The sequence below is a fragment of the Aedes aegypti genome, chromosome 3 (genome assembly GCF_002204515.2).
Source record: "Aedes aegypti strain LVP_AGWG chromosome 3, AaegL5.0 Primary Assembly, whole genome shotgun sequence".
Taxonomy (NCBI): Eukaryota; Metazoa; Arthropoda; class Insecta; order Diptera; family Culicidae; genus Aedes; species Aedes aegypti.
This window is the reverse complement of record NC_035109.1, coordinates 187,818,883-187,841,965: the sequence shown is the minus strand read 5'-3', so window position 1 is coordinate 187,841,965 and position 23,083 is coordinate 187,818,883. Positions and strand designations below refer to the sequence as shown.

The 23,083-nt window shown below is 39.1% G+C and overlaps 1 protein-coding gene and 1 long non-coding RNA gene across 12 annotated transcripts in view; one reads left to right on the top strand and one right to left on the bottom strand.

Moving 5' to 3' along the window:
• LOC5579140 (MAGUK p55 subfamily member 5-A) overlaps positions 1 to 15,495 on the top strand; it is a 109,018-nt gene extending 93,523 nt beyond the window's left edge. For 4 of the 11 annotated variants that reach the window (XM_021848679.1, XM_021848677.1, XM_021848678.1 and 1 more), the window contains exons 6-12: positions 8,128 to 8,311; positions 8,371 to 8,585; positions 8,649 to 8,936; positions 9,005 to 9,899; positions 9,969 to 10,100; positions 14,069 to 14,250; positions 14,316 to 15,495. In XM_021848679.1, coding sequence (XP_021704371.1) covers positions 8,128 to 8,311; positions 8,371 to 8,585; positions 8,649 to 8,936; positions 9,005 to 9,899; positions 9,969 to 10,100; positions 14,069 to 14,250; positions 14,316 to 14,495 — 2,076 coding nt within the window. In that variant the 3' untranslated portion in view covers positions 14,496 to 15,495. Of the gene's footprint in view, positions 1 to 431; positions 880 to 7,096; positions 8,032 to 8,127; positions 8,312 to 8,370; positions 8,586 to 8,648; positions 8,937 to 9,004; positions 9,900 to 9,968; positions 10,101 to 14,068; positions 14,251 to 14,315 lie in introns of those variants that run through there. The other 7 variants (XM_021848682.1, XM_021848685.1, XM_021848687.1 and 4 more) reach the window with 7 other exon arrangements.
• LOC110677683 lies at positions 702 to 1,843 on the bottom strand. Its single transcript, XR_002501130.1, has 2 exons — positions 1,239 to 1,843; positions 702 to 1,026 (listed from the first exon to the last, which is right to left on the bottom strand). It is a non-coding gene; the product is annotated as an uncharacterized LOC110677683 (long non-coding RNA).
• Positions 15,496 to 23,083: the final 7,588 nt, after the last annotated feature.

The following is a 23,083-nucleotide window of genomic DNA, read 5'->3' as shown; positions in this document are numbered from 1 at the left end:
TACTTGGACGGGCGAATGATTTAAACTGGTATTTTTGATCTAGTAGAAAGTCCTCCTCGTCATTCGTTATCCGTCATCATAATATGTTCCGAAAATGAATTTCTAGTACAAATTCAAAAGAAAAGTCGATGAGGATAAATCACTGCAGATACGCCTGTATCGGAACATAAGCTCACGGCCAAACTTTCTAAAGTAGCTCATAACAAATAAAATATCATAGAATATGAACTAAAAAAAATCAAATATGATACGCATTCTTTCACCAATTATTGAATTTATCAAAATGCTTCACAGTCCAAAGATACGACCGGCCGGCCCTGGCTCATCACCCATACCAAACATGATCAGGTGTTAGTCGGTGGTTGACTAACTGGCCCGCGCGCGTGGAAGCCCCCTTTTTATTACAACAACGAACAAACGCGTGATGACCCAGTCGTACCAGACCAGAGCTCAGTCCACAATTCAGTCCATAACCCGTAGTCGTAGTCGCGGAATCATTCGTTGGGGGGAGGAACAGAAGCACAAATATTTCTGTAGAGAACTCACTTATTTACATTTTTATTTTATATTTTCCTACGCCCATAAGTGCGCGCTATCCACGGCACGGGTCGACTTCTACACCTTCTGCCTCTCTGTTTTGAAGCCAGCAAGTCCAGTTTTCAGTTTTGGTCGCGATTGTCGTCTGGTCACTTTTCTTCCGATTTCTTCCGATCTTCAGCAAACGAACGGTGAACGTGTGACTTTCGGTGGCTTTTCGTTAAGTGAAGAAAGCGAATTGACTTCGGGACGTCGATGTGGACTTTCTATTCGTTTGTTCTTGTTGGTTTCCACCGATGTGTGTTGCAGCTGGAATTCGATCAAAGTTCGTAACCCTGGATGGTTGGTGTTTTGTGTGGAGTTGTTATCAGATGGACTATAATTCAATTACAAGTCACGCGTGTGCTACAGAGCGTAGAATCAATTGATCCTCCGACGACGTCAGCTGGAATGTGCAACCTCTGAAACATGTTGATGTAGCAAGGGCACCTGAAATTACATGTTTGGTGTAATTAAATTAATGATGAGAAAAAAGCGTCTTAATCGTTCAAATCCTCAAACAAACAAACGCATGAAGCTCAGTTTATCTGCAGTGTGTGAATGTGTTTAGGTGTGCTACATAGCCAGATTTAGTGATAGTGGAAAAAGTGGCGCCCTATTGTTGTTTCCATACTTTGGCGAAGTAATTCAATTATACACACCTACGTGCAATATCGGTCGAAATGCAATGTGAATAGATAGTGTGGTGCCTCTATGATTTTTTTTTGCAGTTGAGTGAGCTTGAAGATGCCAATGAGAATATCAGCACCTGTTTAGGAGCTGGAAATCCGCCGTTTTATTAGCTTTTGACTGACGTCACCGGAATGACATTCACAAACACCCGCACGCTGACGATGTGGTCATTTTTAAATGGCACCCAGAAGGGGTTTTTTGTGAGCTGGTTAAGCACACATGACCTTGATTTTGAACAACCTCATGATGTGCATTAATAATTTATAATATTCAATGCCTGTTCTGCTTGAGAACAAGAAGAAAACTGTGCTTATTTCACATTGCGATCGTTTTGGCAATGATATGAATCGTAAGTCGAGTGTTTAATAGCAATAATTTGTTACGTTTTGAAATTTATTCGTTTTTTCAACTTAGTACTTTTAACATAAAATTCACCAGAATTATAGAGAATTTATTTTCTTATTAATCTTTTTGTTTAAACCAACCAAATTCAGAACTACTTTGGCAAGAATGGAAGAAAGGACGTTTCTCCGGAATGCGCGCTCTCTTCTAAGGGTGAAATGGTTAATTTTGGTAATTACATCGAATTGAGCAATCAGTTCAGCCTTAGACAAATTTTTCGAACACCAAATCGAAACAGTCTCTAGCCCATGGGCAGGCTCTTTGATTCAAGTGAGGAAGCAAAGAGTGCCGCCTATCGTGATCAGTTGTTCCAAATCTGGGGGATTTAGGCAGGAGATCTTGAACTCCATTAGGGGAATCAAGGTTTCCTTCCAAACCACAAAAAAGGAGACTGCCGCGTATTCCTGGAAATTCTTAAAGATTAAGAACTTTTTCTCTAACATTTTAAAGAGAAGAATTTTAAAGGTACACATTTTTTACTTATGACGACAAAACTGAACGTTTGTTCAAAGTCGTCTTGAAAGGTCTCTCAAGTGAGTATAAATCACCGGAAGGAATAAACAATGGAATAAATGATTAACCTAATACCCTAGAGCTATTCCAAATTGTTTTAAAACGTTTCCTAAAGGTCATTAATAGCTAAAACAACATGTTTGTGAAAAAAGATTAGAAAAATAAGAGTAATATTGATAAGTGAAGGAAACACTGAGTGGGCACTAGATTATGACACACTTTATTTGAGAACATTTACGGTAATATTTTCTCGTTTTCAAACTCTATTTTCGCCAATTTGCCATATTACAAGCACTGCTCATAACTGCATATTTGTCACATTCGCCATTTTTGTCAAATATCGTGGAGAGTTATCAAATGAGAAACACTTTCGATCAACTTACTGAAATCTGTTAGATTGTTCTAGAATATTCGAAAAAATACCTAAAATACCTAATTTGTTCTGTCACATAATTGTATCCGCATAACAGTCACATTGAGATTGTACATGAGCCTCGTAATGTAGTACCAACGAAATTTCTTTTTCCTGACTATTCACCCAAAACCTATATGATATTAGCTTACAAATGTCAGCCTCAATGGACCTATGCACGGGTTCACTGTCTGACGTTTTAGCGGTGCCGTGTTATTTATGGGACCATGGCAACCAGTGAATTCGACACCGCTCAAACGTCAAATTAGTGAACTCGTGCATCGGTCCATTAAGGCCGCACGGGACGTCATCATAATCACCCTATCCATTTCAAGAAGCAAATCCCAAGAACCACTCCGTATATCGATGCAAAAATGTATCACTATGATTCTATATATGTAGTGCACAACCCGATAAATTTTCAGCTTCATCGGTTCACTAAAACTCGAGATTTGCTTCCACAAAGTTTTGATGATTATTGTTAGAGTGAGACGAAAGATAGGGAAAATAACACGGTCTCCCGTGTCCCCTTAAGCACTTTTGTGTTTTTGGTGGTTTTTAGACATTTGAATTTCCAATGCCTACTTTTGTCGAATATTACAAATATGCAGCTACAGACAGAACGTGCGGGCACTATATTTTGACGGAGACTGTAAATGAATGAATAAGATGAATATACAACGGATCATGTCTAGAAATTTCAGTGTTCTTAAAATTCAAATTTTGCGCCTAAAAATTTATCAATTAGTTACTCACTGGAATTCATTATGAGCTGTGTAGATTCCAAAACATTTTCATGACTTCAGATCGATAAGAATTTAAAATTCAGTATAGAAAAAATATAAGCGTATAGATGAAGTTCCATCAAGTGTGATATTCACAGAAGAATACTTTTTATTTAGCTTTATACGATTCTACTTTAACGCATCTACCTCTTCTTCTTCTTGGCATTAACGTCCGACAGGCTCTGTCCCATGCTTCTCAGCTTAGTGTTCCTATGAGCACTTCCACAGTTATTAACTGAGAGCTATCTTTGCCAAAGTTGCCATTTTCGTATTCGCATATCGTGTGGCAGGTACGATGATACTTCTATGCCCAGGGAAGTCAAGGAAACTTCCATTACGAAAATATCCTGGACCGACCGAGAATCAAACCCAGACACCTTCAGCATGGCTTTGCTTTATAGCCGCAGACTTTAACCACTCGGCTAAGGAAGGCCCCTAAGCATATTATTGTCAAATATAAACTGTGTGGCCTTCAAAAACCTCCTGCCGAAGTGAAGCAAAAAAGCCAAGAAGAGGATTCGACACCTCACATTTCTTTGAAGAAACCATGCATGATTTCAAGAACGATTCAATGAGAACGATAAATTCATTGAAGCATTTCTGTATTACCATTCTTATTTATTAACCCATGAAAATATGTGTTGGTATCATTCTCAATAAACTTGGGAACTTCGGTTCTTTAAAAATTTATTGTTAGAAATAATTGATAAAATACATTCCTAAATAGATGCTTAAATACATGCATGATAAAAAAGGAAGTAGGGAAAGTGTGCCAGTTATGGTCATTGTGATTCTCTATGTGGCCATATGCAAAAGTAGGCTTGATAGAAACTCCTCTGCGATACAAAGAGGAGGTAATTTTGCCATTTTTCTGAGGAGAAAAAACTGAACTCAAAATTTTCAACATAGATCCTCAAGCGATTCGAGTGAGAGTGCAAAAAATGCGAGGATTTTTTCAGACACTCTCTCTCTCTCTCTTGTTGCGATGCTCACCTTTACTCACACTTCAAAAGGACTCTTGAGTTTACCGCCCGAACAAAGCAGTCCTCGGGGAGTTGTGAGAGCACCCTTTTTAATGGAATTTTACTCTGTTGTGTTTTGTGCTGCATCTTCCTTGCTCATTTTTCGATGCCTCTCTGCTTACTTTTTTTCGCTCCCTCGCAAAGAGGCAAAGGCAGCACGCTGCTCTAGAGTATTTCACCGAACTCTAATGATGTTGAGAAGAACTTTCAAGCCTGTGCAAAAGTTCAAAAGCTTTCATATTTTTAATCATTTTGAATGTTTGAACATCAAGATATATTATTTATTTTACTGCTAAAACACACAAATTCTTTCGAAATGTGGAAACATTCAAATTATTACCTCTGGCGAAATAGTGAACCACTTTGGTGATGACTGGTACGCCTACCCTACATTAAATGCGGTCGACGTACCGCGCAAAAAAAACGCGTTGTTTCAAAAAAACGACTTAAAAATGCATTATTTTTAAAAAAAACGAAACGAAAACGAGAACCATGAATTAATATTTTGATACTGTCATTAAGTTGTTTTGGTGATGGCCTAATTTAAAACTTACACTAAATTGAAAAACAACCTATTCATATTTTTCTCTAATTAGCTCAAACTAGTTGATTAAAGTGACTTTTTGACGAAAAAAATGTCTTAAGTTGAACAGGCTTCCAAAAAGAGACTGACTAGAAGGTACTAGGGTCGATGTACCAATAGCCGCATAGCTAAGAACAAAAATTCGTATAAAATCGAAAATTAACGCTAACGTCATTATTTTTACATCATCTGAAAGCTTGGTTCTGTGGGAAAAATATGAAAACTACGAAAACTCAAATGTTTGTATTTATTATGGCGTGTGCCACTATAGGAATACATGTGCCTATAGTAGTACTATTTCTAATTTCTGTTCCTATAGTAGCACTAGCATCACGGCGTTGGCAAAATACTATTTTTCCTACAAAGTGCGGATCAAAAGCTTTCGTTTGATGTAAAAAAAAAGTTCTTAATTCATCAATTATTTCGTATAATAAAAAATAGTTTCTCTCAGTAGTGCTACTATAGGAACAATAGGTTAACTATAGGCGCAAGGGAGCTCAAATATTAAGCAAAACTAATTTTTTCGATCATTTTTTGAATTAAATCAAGCTGTGTATCAATGTTACTTGGATAAATAGCTCCTGACCTTCATGTTAAAAAATGTTTTGAAAAGATTTATAGCAAAACGGCCGTAAAAAGCCACTAGTGCGACTATAGGGGACTGTCCACTAAGGGAACACCGACCCTAGTTCATGTTGAATATCACAACGGAACAAGTTTTTGTCTCGAGTTTAAAATTAATTGTTTATCGATTTCAGCCAACTTGCATGCAAGTTTACCAGCTTGTATGTATATTTATGTGCAAAATTTACTATGGAAAAAAGTTTTTAGGTCCTGATTAGGACTGATGAAAAACATACTTTACGATTATTTGAAAAAAAAAAGTATTGTATCTGTTCATATAAAAGAAATGACAAAATTTGTATGGAGGCTGCAAGCATTTACGTTCTCATTCATTCATTTATTGGTATTACATTGTTATTACAATAAAACCGCGTCACCAATCCCACGCCATACAACTCGGTTTGCAGCTGCCTCCCTCCATCCTCGGCTGCGGCCCACCCTCGCCAGATCTTGCAGCACCTGGTCAGCCCACCGTGCCCGCGAATCTATGACAAAAAGTCGAAAGACAAAAGGTCGAAAGGACAGAAGGTCGAAAGACAAAAGGTCGAAAGGACAAAAGGTCGAAGAACAAAAACGATGGGACAAAAGGTCGAAAATCTTATCTCAGAGAAGGGAAAATTTCCCACCAAGCAAATCGTTTTCGACCTTTTGTCCTTTCGACCTTTTGTCCTTTCGACCTTTTGTCTTTCGACCTTTTGTCCTTTCGACGTTTTGTCTTTCGACCTTTTGTCCATAAACCCAGCGAGCTCGTGAAGATGAACCTTCGCCGCCACACACCGTGGTCCTGCACACCGTCAAAGATCGGCCTAAGCACCCGACGTTCGAACACTTCGAGTGCTTGCAGGTCCTCCTCGAGCATCGTCCACGTTTCATGCCTGTAAAGGACCACCGGTCTAATCAGCGTTTTGTACATGGTACATTTGGTGCGGGGACTATTCTTTTTTGACCGCAGGTTCTTCTGGAGCCCATAGAAGGCACGACTTCCACAGATGATGCGTGTCCGTATTTCACGGCTAACATTGTTGTCCGCCGTCAGCAAAGATCCGAAGAAAATGAATTCATCTTCCACCTCGAAGGTATCCCCGTCAATCGTAACGCTGGTTCCTAGGCGAGTCCTGTCGCGTTCGGTACCGCCCACCGGCATGTACTTTGTTTTCGACACATTCACCACCAGTCCGACTCTTGTTGCTTTGCGTTTTTTGAGGTGAAATCGAATTCAGGTTAACTTCTGCGTTCATGAGTCCTCTTATGGCGTAGGGGTAACGCGCCCTAACTAGAGATCAGGGAGTCGTGAGTTCGATTCTCACTGAGAAGACGTGTAACTTATTCGCAAATCTTCACATCAATTTGTCCATCTAATCCAATTGCAAATTATATGTAATGTTTAGCTTTTCGGTAGTTGTTAAGTTTTTTTTATTTTTTATTGACATGAAAATCCATAACATATGGCATTCTTAATGATTGGTTCCAATATTATGCCATTTAGGAAAGTTTCTATGCGTATCAGATGCATGGCAACTCGTAATTTTACAAAAACAATCAATGAGTACAAAGCCCATATACCATCGGAAGCAGGTATTGAAATGAGTTTCTTATCTATAATTCCCAATGTTAGTTAAAGCTATTATCATCACGTTTGATTGCCGAATTCAGATACACCTCTCCAATGCAGGGTAGATATGTAGCCTAAAAGCTCTTAAATTGCACTTTAGCTTATTGTATTTGTAGTTATAAATGAGCGCGTTGAAAATTATTTAACAAAAAGATGTGATATAATAGCTTTTCTGTTTATTTTTGAAAACCAAGAGTTTCAAACGTCTCAATCGAGACCATTTCTCTTAGCAAACCTAAGCAGTAGCCTACAATCTGTATTGAAAGGTGGAAGTGGGATCTTAATCAATATTTTCTTTATACTATTTTATGGGACAGTTCAGCGTTCTTTGACCGAGTAGAACAATTACAGTTTATTACCGCCGCTCAAAACTATTCTATTATTATCATTACTGTACATAACAAAACACATTCTACCAAGCGAAGATGATAGCCATGTGTAATTCAGGTGCGACCTTGCTAATTGTTAACTAGCCGACAAGTCTGAATTGTATACTTGTCTGACTTTGGCGCGTTTTCAACCATCAGCAAACGGCGGGCGGCTAGTCACTTTCACTTCGTCGGTTCCAATCGTTTTCGTTCCTTCTTGTATAACTTGTAAGAAGCAGAAATGAAACATCAGCTCGGCAATCAACGAACCATCCACTAGATAGCGATCGATTAGGTCTTAGGCTTAGGTTGGCCCACTAACGAACTGGGCACCACCCTGCCCGGCTCGACATGATCGTAACCGATTATGGTGGCAATGTTGCCAACGGCAGTGGGGGCAACAGCCTGATACATTCCAACTCATTCTACATGCAAAAACAGGCGAGTTTACCATTGCGATAATTACCAATGATATGTAGAAATGTGCTCCACACAATGCGATGTCGTAACAAGGAATTTTCTATCCACTTTCAATAGGAACAACTACGCCGCCGACGGGAGGAGGAAGAACGAATAGCAGCTCAGAATGACTTTTTGCGGAATAGCATCAGGGGCTCGCAAAAATTACGACACCTGCAGGACAACCCGGTCGTTGAAAAATCCACCATAGGTGTTGACAATGAGGCCTATACGGAAGACGAAGAACCCGAAAAAATCATTGGTGAGATCATTGCAGTATGAGGTTCTAACAGAACACTTTTTAACCTTTTGATTTTTCAGGGTATGGTGAGCTAGTATCGGCCTTGCAGCGATTACAGGGACACCTCAACAAGCATGGCTTGGCCGCACTCGCTGGTAGAGTAACAGCGGCCCAAAGCCTTTTGTTGGGTCCAGGTATTGCACGTGCCCTCGCTGCTCGCACTGCTGTTCTAGAGAGGAGGCGACCACGAATACAAAACCCCATTTGCTCAAATGCTCAGGCACTGGCTAAGGACGTAAGTGTTCACGGTTGAGTTAAGTTTTTCAACACTCCATTAATCTAACACTTCTACTTACAGTGCGTCGAATCCCTGGCCCAGTCAAGTACACCAGCTGCAATAGAACTATGTGATCTGCTCTCGACTTATGAAATGGAAGGACTGTTGCTGGCGCACGATCGGATTGCTTCAACGACCGATCGCTCGCCGGCATACGGAGTTAGTGCAGTCAGTCAGAATCCCGCGGTGCCATTGCCATTGAACAATAATACGATGACCAGCGCTACTCCGGTCAAACCGACATCAGTTTTGCCATCTATTCCAAATAATACTAGCTTAGTTAATAACAATAACAATAATATAGCAAAGGTAACTTTCATCCGTTCAACATCATGTTCAAGCAATCATTTATGTTTCTATGAATTCCATAATTCCAGCGTGAACCTATGAGTGTTCCTCTCGGTGTTCTACGGGACGGTAGTCAGGATCATATAAGAATCATACAGATTGAAAAATCTTCGGAACCGTTGGGAGCGACCATCCGAAACGAAGGAGAGGCTGTAGTGATTGGTCGAGTGGTACGAGGAGGAGCGGCGGAGAAGTCCGGCCTGTTGCACGAGGGCGATGAATTGCTCGAAGTGAACGGTATCGAAATGCGTGGGAAATCCATAAATGACGTTTGCACTCTGCTCAGTGCAATGACCGGTACTCTCACGTTCCTTGTTGTGCCCGCCAGTAGGCCTCCATTGGATCCAACTATACGCGGTGGGACACGTACCGGGTCCTGTGCGGTACTGCACGTTAGAGCACACTTTGATTACGATCCGGAAGATGATCGATACATTCCGTGCCGTGAGCTTGGCATCAGTTTTCAGAAAGGAGATGTATTGCATGTGATATCTCGTGATGACCCTAACTGGTGGCAAGCGTATCGAGAAGGCGAAGAAGATCAAACATTGGCCGGACTTATACCCAGCCAATCATTCCAACATTTGTGCGAGTCCATGAAGTTGGCCAATGCTGGTGAAGTTGGTTTAAGAGCACGCAGGGATGCCAACGGTAAAGCGGGTGGATTCACTCTGCTTTGCGCCAGGAAGGGACAGAAGAAGAAAAAGAAAGCTAGTAGTGAACATGGCTACCCTCTGTACGCTACAGCTACAGCTGAAGACCCTGAACCGGAGGAAATCCTAACATACGAGGAAGTCGCCCTTTACTATCCACGTGCGTCTCACAAACGGCCGATAGTGCTGATTGGACCACCGAACATTGGCCGACACGAACTTCGACAACGATTGATGGCCGATTCGGAAAGATTCGCTGCTGCCATTCCTCGTAAGATTCTTTCGCTGTTTTCACAAGAACGCGACCTCACTAATCTGTTTCTCATTTTTCTACCCGTAGATACGTCTCGTCCTCAACGCGAGGGAGAAATTCCTGGACAAGATTATCACTTCATTTCGAGACAACAGTTCGAAGCAGATATACTCGCTAGGAAATTCGTCGAACACGGAGAATACGAGAAGGCTTATTACGGTTAGTATGCGAAAATGCTACTCTATGCCCAGCGCAATGAAGGGAATTGTTATTACGTAAAGATAATGTTTGACCGGAAATCGAATCTAGACAAAGCATGGATTTGCTTTTAAAGCAACGGACGTTACCATTAGGCTAAGAAAGGTCTTGTGTTTTCCGGCTATTCTAACGTTCAGGGATCCTAGATTTTCCTCAGCAGCCGATTTATAGTCAGCACGCGTTGCAATTTCAGCATAATTTGAGTAACAGCCTATAGGGGAGGTGTACCAGTTTTGGCCACCCTAAGGAAAAATATTGTTTATACATAAATCAAAAGACATTTGGTTACTGTCAATACATTAAACGCAAGCTGTCAATTTATACTCAGCAGGGAAAATATAAAAACCAATCAGAAACTTTGTTCTTGTTATGAAAAAGGGGGTGGCGAATTCTGGACCACTTGCACCAGTATGGGTTCGTTCAAATATTACGTAACGTAAAATTTGCCAATTTTAGACCCCCTCCCTCCCCCACGTAACAAATTTTGTATGGACCGTAACGCTATGTAAGACTCCCTCCCTCCCCCTGTTGCGTTACGTAATATTTGAACGATCCCTATTCGCCACGTTTTTAATTTAGGTTCCTGAATTCGCCCCCTACGTTGATTTCTTAGGGTGGCGAATCAGGAACACCATAGCGAAAAATAGGTGCAAAGGAGCAAACATTTTAAGGAAAATGATTTTTTTTCTATTATTTTCTGAGCAAATTTTGCAGTTTCCAAGAATGTTTCCGTATCATCTTAAAGCAATTTAGCGAACACTAAACAATTGGCAGCCATAAAAGTCGTAAAACGGTATATAATCCGGAGTGGCGAATAACTGGTGCATGGCGAATACCGGTACACCTTCCCTATTTCAGCACTTAACATCTCCATACATTCTCTAATGTCCAATCTCTCACAACAGTAAAGCGCGAGCACACGACTACATGCTCCGCTGTTTCATTCACACCAGCACAGTTGGCTATAACAACCATGTGCTGATATAAACTGCTTCAGACGATTCCCAATAGTTTCTTTTGTACCAGCCTCACATAGTGGTATTATCTACATCTATCTTTAGTTAAGTTATCCCATTGCGGCTACCATACCTCCTTTGTGTCTTTAAATACATGCGTTGTGGATTCCGCTAATATCACTTTGGTTGAAACATTAAAAATCTTCCTTGATGATGAGCCCGATGGGCGTCATCCCCCGGCTATGATGCACATGGCCTCTTAAGAAACCATATTGAGCTTTTTATTGGCTTTTATCGGTGAAAGCGATACTACTCAAAGTGGAAGGGAGCAAGGAAAGTAATGAAAGAATATGATGGATAGAATTGCAAGCGAGCGACGAGAGAAATGAATAGAAGTTGAAAACTAACAGAGGGCCATATATGAACAACACAATCGAAGCGACAAATCGTTGCCTAACGTCTTGGTCGTGAACGGCTAGATGTTGTAGCGTTGGTCACAACTAACATGGCCTGTCTAGTGTTAGTTAGGCAACGATTTGTCGCTTCGACTGTGTTGTTCATATATGGCCCTCTGTTAGTTTTCAACTTCTATTCATTTCTCTCGTCCCTATAGCTGATAGCAGTCTTGGTTTCCGAAACTGACTGCCAAAGCAGCTACTGGGCTGCATCACAGTGGTTTAAATTTTGATACTCCGGTTGTGCCCAGACATTTGGGTCCGCTCTATTTGTTTCTGCTTTCCAACTCGTATCCACGGGTTGCTATTGCTTTGCGCCCGTTTCTTGTCATTCTTGGCCTTGTACGTAATGTTGGCCTCTCCATTATTGCCATGTCATTTTGATCGCGGAGCTCGACTCAACAAAACACTTCATTCTGGCACGACATAGACATTTTTGCCTTCTACCTTGCCAAGTTGTGTCTTGGCTTCCTCGTAGTCCCGCTTTGCACAATGATCGGGCTCCATATAAAAGAGCGGCCAAAACTACCAAAACACTTTTTTGATTTTTTTATGGTTTTTATCATTTTAAAATATACCTCATGTATTATATTATTATGATTCCTGCTTGAAATTGAATTGAAATTTAAATTTCTTTGACTTTTATGACGTCGAACTAACAGAAGTCAAAAAATAGAAAAATGTAACAATAAAATAAAGTACAAAACTCATATTTAAGGAATGCAATATTTTCCCAAAGTTACGCACTATCTGAAAGCTTGTAGTTCAACACTTTTATCGAGCATGAGGATGGAAACAAATATTTGGTTGAAGCTTTAATATTGTTCAATATTACACTTTAGTAAATTTGATGATTTTGAACATGAAAAACAACTCTTGTCGCGTCATGTCGCCGCCATTTCGAATATTGCCCTTTAAATTGCATCCTTAGATCTCACAAAAAACGTATAAATTTTTTGCAGAAATTTGCTGATTTGTAAGTTAGAGCTATTCGAATAATTCAATATTTTCATACATTTTGACGATATTTTTCATACAAAGTTGATATAAAATATATTTAACCACTCTTCATACATGTTTTGATCAAACTCGTTAAATTACAAACAAAATTTGTGCTTTCAGCCAAATGTGATTACATTTTTAATTAAATTTTTTTTTTTTTTTTTTAAAGTTACGTAATATGTGAATAACCCCTTCTGAAACAATAAAAACGCCAAATAACATATTTAGATTACATATTTCATCAATTAAGGCGATAAAACTAGTTTTGGCCAAACTTCGTATTTTTCCGACCATTACCTCGAACAACCAGGCGACTGATTTGGAACGTACTCTAAAGGTCCAAACGCAATGATAGCGGAACAGCACCGGAGAGCGGAAGCGGTTCACCAGCATGAGCTATAAAATGCTTATCGACTCAGTGTTGACTCACTTTCATTCATTGGTAGCTCAGTCGAGATGGTGTGATTCATGCTGGCGAACCGGTTCCACATTCCGTTGCCGTCCCGCTATCATTCCGTTGGGGCCTTAAGGCCTGCCACGGTTTTACGGGACGGGACAGAAGGGGGCGGACCTGGTGTAGTGGTTAGAACACACGCCTCTCACGCCGAGAACCTGGGAAAGCCGTTGGTCTCGAGATGAACTAGCCAAGGGCTAAAAATCTCGTTAATAAAGATAAAAAAAGGGACGGGGCAGCCTGCGACATTGACCCACTCACCATTTCAGGCCAGTGTCACCGGACCCTACTAAGGGAGTAGAATGTCGCCGCTACTCGTAGTTCAAAAAGAAACCGAGCTTGTCATTGGCAAACGAACGCACTACAGGCAATGTGATCAAACTGCCGAGTGCTCTACAAGACGGCATCGTTGCATGTCGCATGACCGTCTCATGGTAGGCTGTCATGTATAGTTCGTGAGAAGCAATCAACGGCAGCTTTCGAAATACCGTCGTAAGGCGGTGGCAGTACATTTGAGAAGCCTGGTTGGGATGCGGTATGGGTCCGATAGTAATAATACGCGTTCTCCGGTCTTAGTACAGGATATTAGCTGAAAATATGCCTTTTTAGCGCTGATGTGGATCACATGCTTAACTTCTTTTGATGTTGGATCAGGATGAATCTTATAATCCACGGTTACGTTTTCCGCTTCCTTAATCATCTATACTACATTTCATCCAGATGTTCGTCGTAGTGCTACTACCACCTTTCCATCACCTCACGTCCGTCCGTCGAAATGGTTCTATCCTTATCCTTACACTGAACATGATACGAAGCCTTTTCGGAATGCATGAGCCTCTCATAGCACTTTCATGGTTCTTATGAACGATGCAGTTGCTCCATTTTTACGACTTCCTCTTTGCCAGGCGAAGCTTTTTGTCCTGAAATTGATGGGTTTGCTGCATTTGTTTCTTATAATATCGTTCCACGCTGCGACGCTTCCTTTGCAGCCATTATTTTAAGGAAATATAAAAAAATAGTAATCTCTATTCATTCATGAAATGCTTTTTAACAATTTTATAGGCACATCTTTGGAAGCGATCCGCGCAGTTGTGGCCAGCGGAAAGATATGCGTCCTGAACCTACACCCCCAGAGCCTAAAACTTCTACGTTCTTCGGATCTGAAGCCCTACACAGTATTGGTGGCACCACCAAGTTTAGAAAAGCTTCGTCAGAAGCGGATACGAGCCGGTGAACCGTATAAGGTATGGACTTTGGCTTTCTTCCCTGATTTTTCCAACAATACTTAAAAACATTTCGTCCCCAACAGGAAGAGGAACTGAAGGAGATCATTGCCACTGCGCGCGACATGGAAGCACGATGGGGCCACCTGTTCGACATGATCATCATCAACAATGACACGGAACGAGCCTATCATCAGCTTCTCGCCGAAATAAACTCACTCGAACGAGAACCACAATGGGTGCCAAGTAGCTGGCTGCATAACTAATTGCTAGGTCAGTGATCCATTTTCTACTTAAATTTCTTTTTTGTTGTTTGTAAATGAAAGAATACTATCGTTTAAGTCTGATATACTGATTAGTGAGCGTACACAGATAAATTATCGTAATTTATGTAAGTAGATACTTAGACAGAAGAACAAAACATTCCAAACAGAAGAGCAAACATGTCCACGCAGATTACTACACTTGGAATGACGAAACTTGATGATTACTGAAAATCAAAACGCGTTTATAGGAGTATGCAAATAAAACCCAATTAATAGTTAAGCAAAGTTGTTATTTTCGTTTTTAAAAACAGAGTATAAAAGATTTATTTTATATTTAGATCATTTCCTGTATAAAAAGAATACATAGAAAGATTGTTTTATATGTAAATTTTATTTATCTGTCCATATTCCTGTACAATTATGGAGGAAAAATTGAACACAATAAAAGCAATTTCTAAATGTTTAAAAATAAATCTAAAATAGTCAGAGTCAAAAATCCCTTACATAATTCAATAAACGTAACGCATTACAATATTCAGACTAAACAAAAAAAAAGAAACGCAAAATCGAAATATTCATTGATCCGGTTCGAAAAAATATGAGAATAACAAAAAATATTCGTGTTCACAATTTACTCTAGAAAAAAAGAACATCATACTAGCGATAACTAGCAGTAACAAATTGAAAGAAAAGGAAAAATACAAACACATAAAAGACAGAAAAACCAGCTTAAATTCATCCACAAAGAGTTAAAAAATTGATATTTTTGATACGTATTCAAATGAAGTCGAGAATCGTTTGCAGTTAGCTGCCGATTAGTTTGCGACATTAAAAGTACATTCTCTCCGGTCCGATAAAACCGCCTTCGAAAACAAAAACAAAAGAAAAGAAAGTAAAGGAATCAAGAAAATATTATTACGCTCAATATTATTGCATGTATAGTCGTAATAACGAATAATAAACCACCAGAGAAACGAGGAAAAGATGATAACCAACCAAATTGGGAAATGTTTCATTGTATCCGAGATCCGAAATATCTAATAATAATAATAAATACTGAACGTTCATAGCAGTTTACACAACAAGCTGCAGAATGATATTTATTTAAATGACGAGTCATACTAGCAGCATTATTTTTTACTACAAAATATGCAAATTTCCATAACTTTTGTGTCATTCAATATTTTTGCACCATTATTTTACAAGTCCTTAATAGTCATTTATGCAACAAGTTGCAAAAAGATGATTATTCAGCACTAGTCGTACATTTATCTAACGAGGTTCGCCGACTTGGAGAAATACGACAAGTGCTAAGAAAATCGAGTTTTGCAACGAGTTACCCGTCAAGTGGCAGGACGGACGTTAGTTCACAAAAATGTTTCGATCTCAGTCAATAGTCATCCGAATTTTAAAAGCTATGGAAAGGGGATTAGTGTACCTACATTTTGGAGGATAACCCATCCCTCCATGACCCTCCCCGCTTTTGTTTACTGGAAAAATCTTGGCTCTTTAGTGTTGTTCTATAGCAATTTTACTAAGCATTATGAAAACAAAAATGCTATGAAGATTTTTGTTTTCCAAACTGGCCAAAATGATAAACTTAGTCCAACGTAAGCATTTTAGACCATTATGGTCCTCACGGAACAGGACACCAGTGAATCCGGATTTATATAGAACTGTGCATGTGAAAATGGCTGTATCTCGGCCATATATGAATCAAATCGAATTCTGTCACCAGTATTCGGTAGCAAACCCTTAGGCACAGACAAACAGACGTAACACTGACGAAATTTCCATCGACCACTCATTTAACAATCATTTCAAATTCGCTATGTTACAAATCTCACACCTAGAGGCGCGCGCAGCGTTCTCTTCGCCTTTGACGTTCCACACTACCGCCATCTGCCGGTCTTGTTGCACGAAACAACCTTTCGTGTAACATGCTCACCAGATGACGATGGTGTAAACTGGGCGATGGAATTTGAAGAAATTTATTCTAACTGTTACGTCTGTTTGTCTGTGCCTTAGGCTTATGTTTTTGATAACCGTCGATGGGGGTGACAATGGGTCTAGGGGGTGAGATTGGGTCAAAACGGAAAAGTATGTTTTATGAAATATTTCAACTAATAACGCTGATATTACTCAAATTAATAATTCACATGTTAGGGAACATATTATTACACATAATTCATCACAATATACATTTTTAGAAATAGTAGTTTTTGTTTACTATATCAATAAACTTGTATGTGGAAACTAGATAAAATTTACAACATTAAATTTCTCCTGTGATAAGTACCACGCATGAACTTTAACCTCTATCGTTATATTAGTAGAAGGTTGGAAGTCTTTTCATTGCACTTCACACGTATTTTCCGGAATCTATTTGATTGTTCCACAAAAATTTCATTTTTTTCGGTACGGTGTCTAAAACATTAGAAATGGGGGTGAGATTGGGTCAATCAAGAACGATAGTAAATGAAATTGCAAACCGACTTTTTCGACATTTTACGGTGCCGGGTGTTCTCTTTTTTCATTAGGATGTGTTTATTCTTTTTAAATACAGCATCTCTGAAACATCAAACAAGTCTACTTGAGGATTCCGTGCATTGAATAACAATGCAACGCATTTTGACAACTTCCCAAACCAGCAACTGTGTTTCGTGCGCAGCAACATCGTAAAATTTTATCAAATGAATTGTTTTTTTTTTTTAATTTAATTATTTATCAGTGTTTTCATATTATAGAAACTTCTCACAGAAGTACAAATGAGTTGGATCGCTGAAAAACCGGGTTTATGGCGTCAACATTTGCCTAAAATGTATCGATCGTGGAATGACACATCGAAATTTAACTATTTGCGAAGATTTAAAATAATCGCTGTTCCAGTACACCTTTGGGGAAACTGAATAGGCTTTATGGTAATGGGAATGATACTTTGAAGACAATTTTAGGAAAAAAAAGAAGAAAATTATTGTAAACTTGACGATAAATTCTGGGTTTACATATTTTTCTCATAGCTCTTCAATTTTTTGGTATATTCGTTCTTTTAAGTGGGTTTATCATACTTGGGAAACATCTTAGATATCTTTTCGTCTTATTTGCATCGTCTTCCATTAATATTTTTGTCAGCTGTGAATGGTTTTGCAATCATATTCTCAAAAACAAGTGACCCAATGTCACCCCCTCTATGGGGTGAGATTGGGTCATTTTTCATTCACCTGTGGTGCCGCTGTGAATGATTTTTTTTTTAATTTTTGGGACAATTGTTAATGTAACATTTGATTTGATGTTTATTGGAGTTAAATTGCGATAGTTATTCCATAAATAAATGGTACATATCCCTTTTTGACCCATTGTCACCCCCAACGACGGAACGCTAGAAGTTGACGCGTCCCCCCTAACCCATTCTCCTCGATGTTTGATTTGAAATTTTATGATTTTTTATACTAAACAATAGAAATTTTGCTTACCACCACAAAATGGTGTTTTCAAAGCAGTTTATATTTTCCACATATATCGCAAATCATTCCTTCCTGGCTTCTAATAACCTGTCTGGCCCTCCTGGAACTGATCTGGGCAGCAAGGGTGGAGATCCTGACATTTTGAAGAGATTACCAAGAATCCGATAGACTATAGGAACTTCTTGGAATCCGAAATCCTGGGATTTCAGTAGGAATCCTTCTTGGATGCGTGTAGATATTGGAGGGTTTTCTTTGATTCTGTAGCTGGATTCCGGCGCGTATTTTCTTCGAAGAAAAGAAAATTTTCTTGCTGGTGAGTAATGGAAGAAAATTTCTTCTCTTCGAAGAAAATGTTCGCCGGAATTCGCCTACTGGTAAGGAATATTAGAATCAAAAGAAAATTTTGGACTTTCGATAGGAGTTAGTGTTGGTATGAATGAGGGATTCTATTGGTTTATGGATATTCTGAATGCATATTCTGAATTTGTGTATGTTAGATCCCAATTGATAACCAGAAATCCTGGAGGGAGCTCTAAGATTCCGGTATGAATTTTGAGATTGCAGTGGGAGTTCTAAGTTATCAAAACTTTAGAATTCTGAGATTCAGTGGAAATTCCGGTTGTCGTTCTGGTTTTATAATCGGTATTCTAAGTTTTAGGCCAGAATGCCGAAGATTTATAGAGTTTCCTTGGATTCCAGTAAGAATTCTGAAATATCAACGGAAATTCTATAATTCTAAGATATATTGGAGAGAATCTACGATTTTGGATGAAATTATGGGGGGCTGATTTTAGTTCTGTTTGAAACCCAATATGTCAATTACAATTACCCTGAGATTTTGGTAAGGTTTTCTGGGACTCCGATTGGAATTCGATTAGAAACTACAGAAAGCGTGCAAGTGATAAATTTTTTGGTGAGAATGCTGGGTGCATCCGGCGCTTGTTGTGGGCATTCAGTTAGAATCCTTGGATTCCTGTAAGAACTCTGAGATTTTGATGGGAGTTCTGTAACTTCAGTAGAAAGTGAGAGTTCTGGTTTTTGTGAGAGTGAGTGCCTGCAATCAACTCTCATTACACTGTTGGACCTAATAAATATTAGGTCAGTATGAATTTGACTAGTACAAAGTAAAGAAGTGTTTTCCCAAAGCTTAATCCGAAAGGTTCCCAAATTATCAATCCTCGGTCGTAACAGTTCTGGCGACGAAGTTGAAACGGCGCGAATTGCGTGCAGAGTGCGTGAAAAATTTGTGAAATTTTAGTGCTAGGTGCACGGATCGGGAAAGATCTAGACCGATTAGGATTTCAACGTGATGGAAGTTGTTTGAAGGACAATGCTTGGTGGGTCTGCGACCGAAGACAACAAGCCAGCTACAATCATGGTGGACGAAAGAACGAAAGGAAGGTTTCCTTTGTATTCGCCGGGTCTTAACGTGAATTCGTACCTTCAAACGGTTGAGATTTATTTCACGTTAAACAAGACACCAAACGATGAAAAAGCGTTGGAATTTATTACAAGTGTGGGTCAAGAGACTGCCAATAGGATTATCGGCAGTTTCAAGCCAGACAAAATTGTTAATAAAACCTATGAAGAAATCATTAAAAAGTTTAAAGTGCTACACGAAGAGAACAAAAATGTGTTCGCCGAGCGCCATCGTCTTATTACGCGCCGGCAAGAAGATGGTGAATCGTTAGACGACTTTGCGATTGATCTGCAGAATATTGTAGAACACTGCAGCGTGAGTGTAGAAACAGAAGCTACGTTGGTACAATCGGTGTTTGTGGCTGGGTTACGAAACGATAAAACACGTGAATCAATGCTGCGTGATGCTGATGAGAAGCTCAATCTAGCTCAGTTGTTAGAAAAAGCAAAGACCATTGAAATTGCCGCCCTAGAATCTCGAAAAATGGCTAAACAGCTTGAATTATGTGGGAAACAGTAATTGGGAGTACAGCAGGACAGTGCTTAAACCCGGAAAAATGAATGAGCAAGTGTATGGAAAGCAATCGAATAGTGATATCTCCACCCATCGTGGTAGTGCTAAAGTAAGCGATGATACTGTGTGCTACAATTGTTATAGAAAAGGGCATTTGTCGTACCATTGTACGTTGCCCAAAGCCAAAAAACCACGGCAGGGAGTGCCGTTTGCGAAGAGAAATGTGAGCAGGAAAAGAGCATACGAAGAAAGAATAAACCAACTATCGGCTGCCATGGAAGACCTGAAAATAAGTTTGGAAGAAGACGATGAGATCTCCGACGATGAAACAACTGTAGAACAGGATACCGAAGAGGATGCTTCTAATTGGGTAAACAACATTATGTTGGGTAAGTCCACCAACAATATAACACCTGCTTTTGTGGAACTGATGGTTAATAATAGTAAACTATTAATGGAATGTGATACGGGTGCTTGTGCAACAATTTGCTCTCTAAACACATACAATGATTGTTTTAGCATGTGTAGAATTTTACCCGACCAGAGAAAATTTTTCGTCTTATCAGGAGAATCAGTGGGAGTTCTAGGTAAAATAAAAGTTAAAGTGAGAGTGAGTGGCGAACTCTTAAATCTCTGGTTGCTAATAGTCAAATCTCCCAAAAATTTTGTGCCTCTCTTGGGTCGTGACTGGCTTAACATCATATGGCCCAAATGGAGAAATACATTTAAACTAAATTCTCTAAAGGAAGTTAAGAGGGAGTTGTGGGTTAAAAATACAGTTAAAGATCTTAAGAGAGAATTTTCAAAAGTATTCGATGATGATCTGACAGAGCCTATTAAAGATGCAGTGGTAGATATAAAGATAGATCCACAGGCAAAACCCGTTGTACATAAACCCTATACAGTAGCGTTCAAACACAGGGAAACAGTTGCAAAACACCTAGAAGATCTTCAAGCGAAAGGTATACTTGAAAAAGTCGAATACGCCGAGTGGGCTTCTCCCATAGTCGTGGTAGTGAAACCGAATAAAAAAGACATAAGAATATGCATGGATGGATCTAAAACAGTAAATCCACACATTATAACTCATCATTACCCTCTCCCAGTAATTGAAGAATTAATATCAAATAAGAGTGGAGCGAAAAAGTTCGCTCTTATCGACCTTAGAGGAGCATACCAACAATTGATAGTTTCAGAAGCCACGAAAAAGCTTTTAGTTATCAATACACATAAAGGTTTGTTTACTTATAAAAGATTGCCATTCGGAGTAAAACCAGCGGCCACTATATTCCAGTCTGTAATGGATAGAATTTTACAAGGTATTTCTGATGTTCAGACATACATAGATGACATCCTCATTTGGGCAGAGTCAGATGAAGAACTTTTATCCAAAATCAAAATAGTGTTGAGAAGATTAGCGCAACATAACGTTAAGATCAATGCCGAGAAATGTGAATGGTTTGTATCCCAAGTGAAATATTTGGGTCACATTCTGTCGGAGGCAGGAGTGTTGCCAAATCCGGAGAAAGTGAAAGCGATAACGGCCGTGCCAGTGCCTAAATCAAAAACGCAACTTAAAGCATTCCTCGGCATGATAACATTTTACACCAAATTTGTTCCAAAGCTTTGCATACTTCTATCTCCCCTTTATAATTTATTAACCAAAGACAGTAATTGGGAGTGGAACTATAGATGTGACGAAGCATTCGAAAAAAGCAAAAATGCTATCTGTAGCGCGAAGATACTTACACACTATGATCCATCCAAACCCATCACAGTAACCTGCGACGCAAGTGATGATGGCATCTCAGGAGTTTTAAGCCATAAAATTAACAATAATGATATGCCCGTGTTTTTTGTTTCTCGTCGTCTTACAAAAGCTGAACAGAAATACCCTATATTACATAGAGAAGCTTTGGCCATAGTTTTCGCAATGGAAAAATTTTATAAGTACGTGCTTGGACAAAAGGTGACTATTGTTACCGATCACAAACCTTTACTGGGTATTTTCAATAGCAGGAAAGGAGGGCCTCCTATAATTGCTACAAGGCTGCAACGATATTTCTTAAGATTATCCATATTCGATTTCACTATCACTCATATGGCAGGCAAAGAAAACCTAGTAGCTGACTGTCTTTCAAGGCTACCTGTAAATCAGGATCTCAGTAGAGCAGATTTGTTAGAAAATGATTATAGTTCGTTCAATCAATTGAATTATCTAGTAGATGACAGGAAGGTTAACTTGAATTCAATATTAATAAGCAAAGAGTCTGAAAGCGATCCCTTGCTGTCAATCGTTATAAAATATGTTCGTAAAGGCTGGCCAAGTCACGTGAAGGATCAAAAACTTAAAAACTTTTACTCTAAAAGACATGAGTTAGATGTAGAATCCGGATGCCTAATGGTGAAAGAATTGTCGTCCCAAACTCGCTAAAATTACCTTCTCTCCAATTACTTCATTCAAACCATCGAGGAATACAAAAAATGAAGCAAATTGCTATAAGATTCCTGTACTGGGATGGTTTTAGTACAGACATAGAAAACTTTGTGAAGTCATGCAAAAAATGTCAAATTTTAGGGATTGATAGAACACCCAAAGTTTATGGGAATTGGCCAGCAGCTTCGACAGCCTTTGAAAGAGTTCATATAGATTTCTTCCAAAAGTTTAATAGGACTTTTTTAATATTAGTAGATGCATATTCAAGATGGATAGAAATACACAAAATGAGTAAAACAAACGCTGAAAATGTTGCACAAGTACTCGACAATATTTTTGCTATTTTTGGCTTCGCAGCCATAATCGTAAGCGACAATGGACCACCATTCAATAGTTTCTATTTTAAAAAATATTGCCAGTCACGGAACATTGAGCATATTCTTTCCCCACCGTACCATCCTGCTAGTAATGGCCTAGCAGAAAGGGCAGTTCAAACCACAAAAGCGGTGTTAAATAAACTAATTGAGAAAGATTCTATTTCGTCATTACAGATCGAGAATGAAATAAACAAATTTTTGCATCACCATCATCAAACTCCTACCACAGAAGACAAAATAATCCCAAATGATCGAATTTTCTCATTCTCTCCTCGCACAGAATTAACTAGCATGAAATATAACAAATGTATATTCAGCGATCAGAACAAATCCAAAACTAAAGCAACCTTTAATATTAATGATAATGTAATCTATAC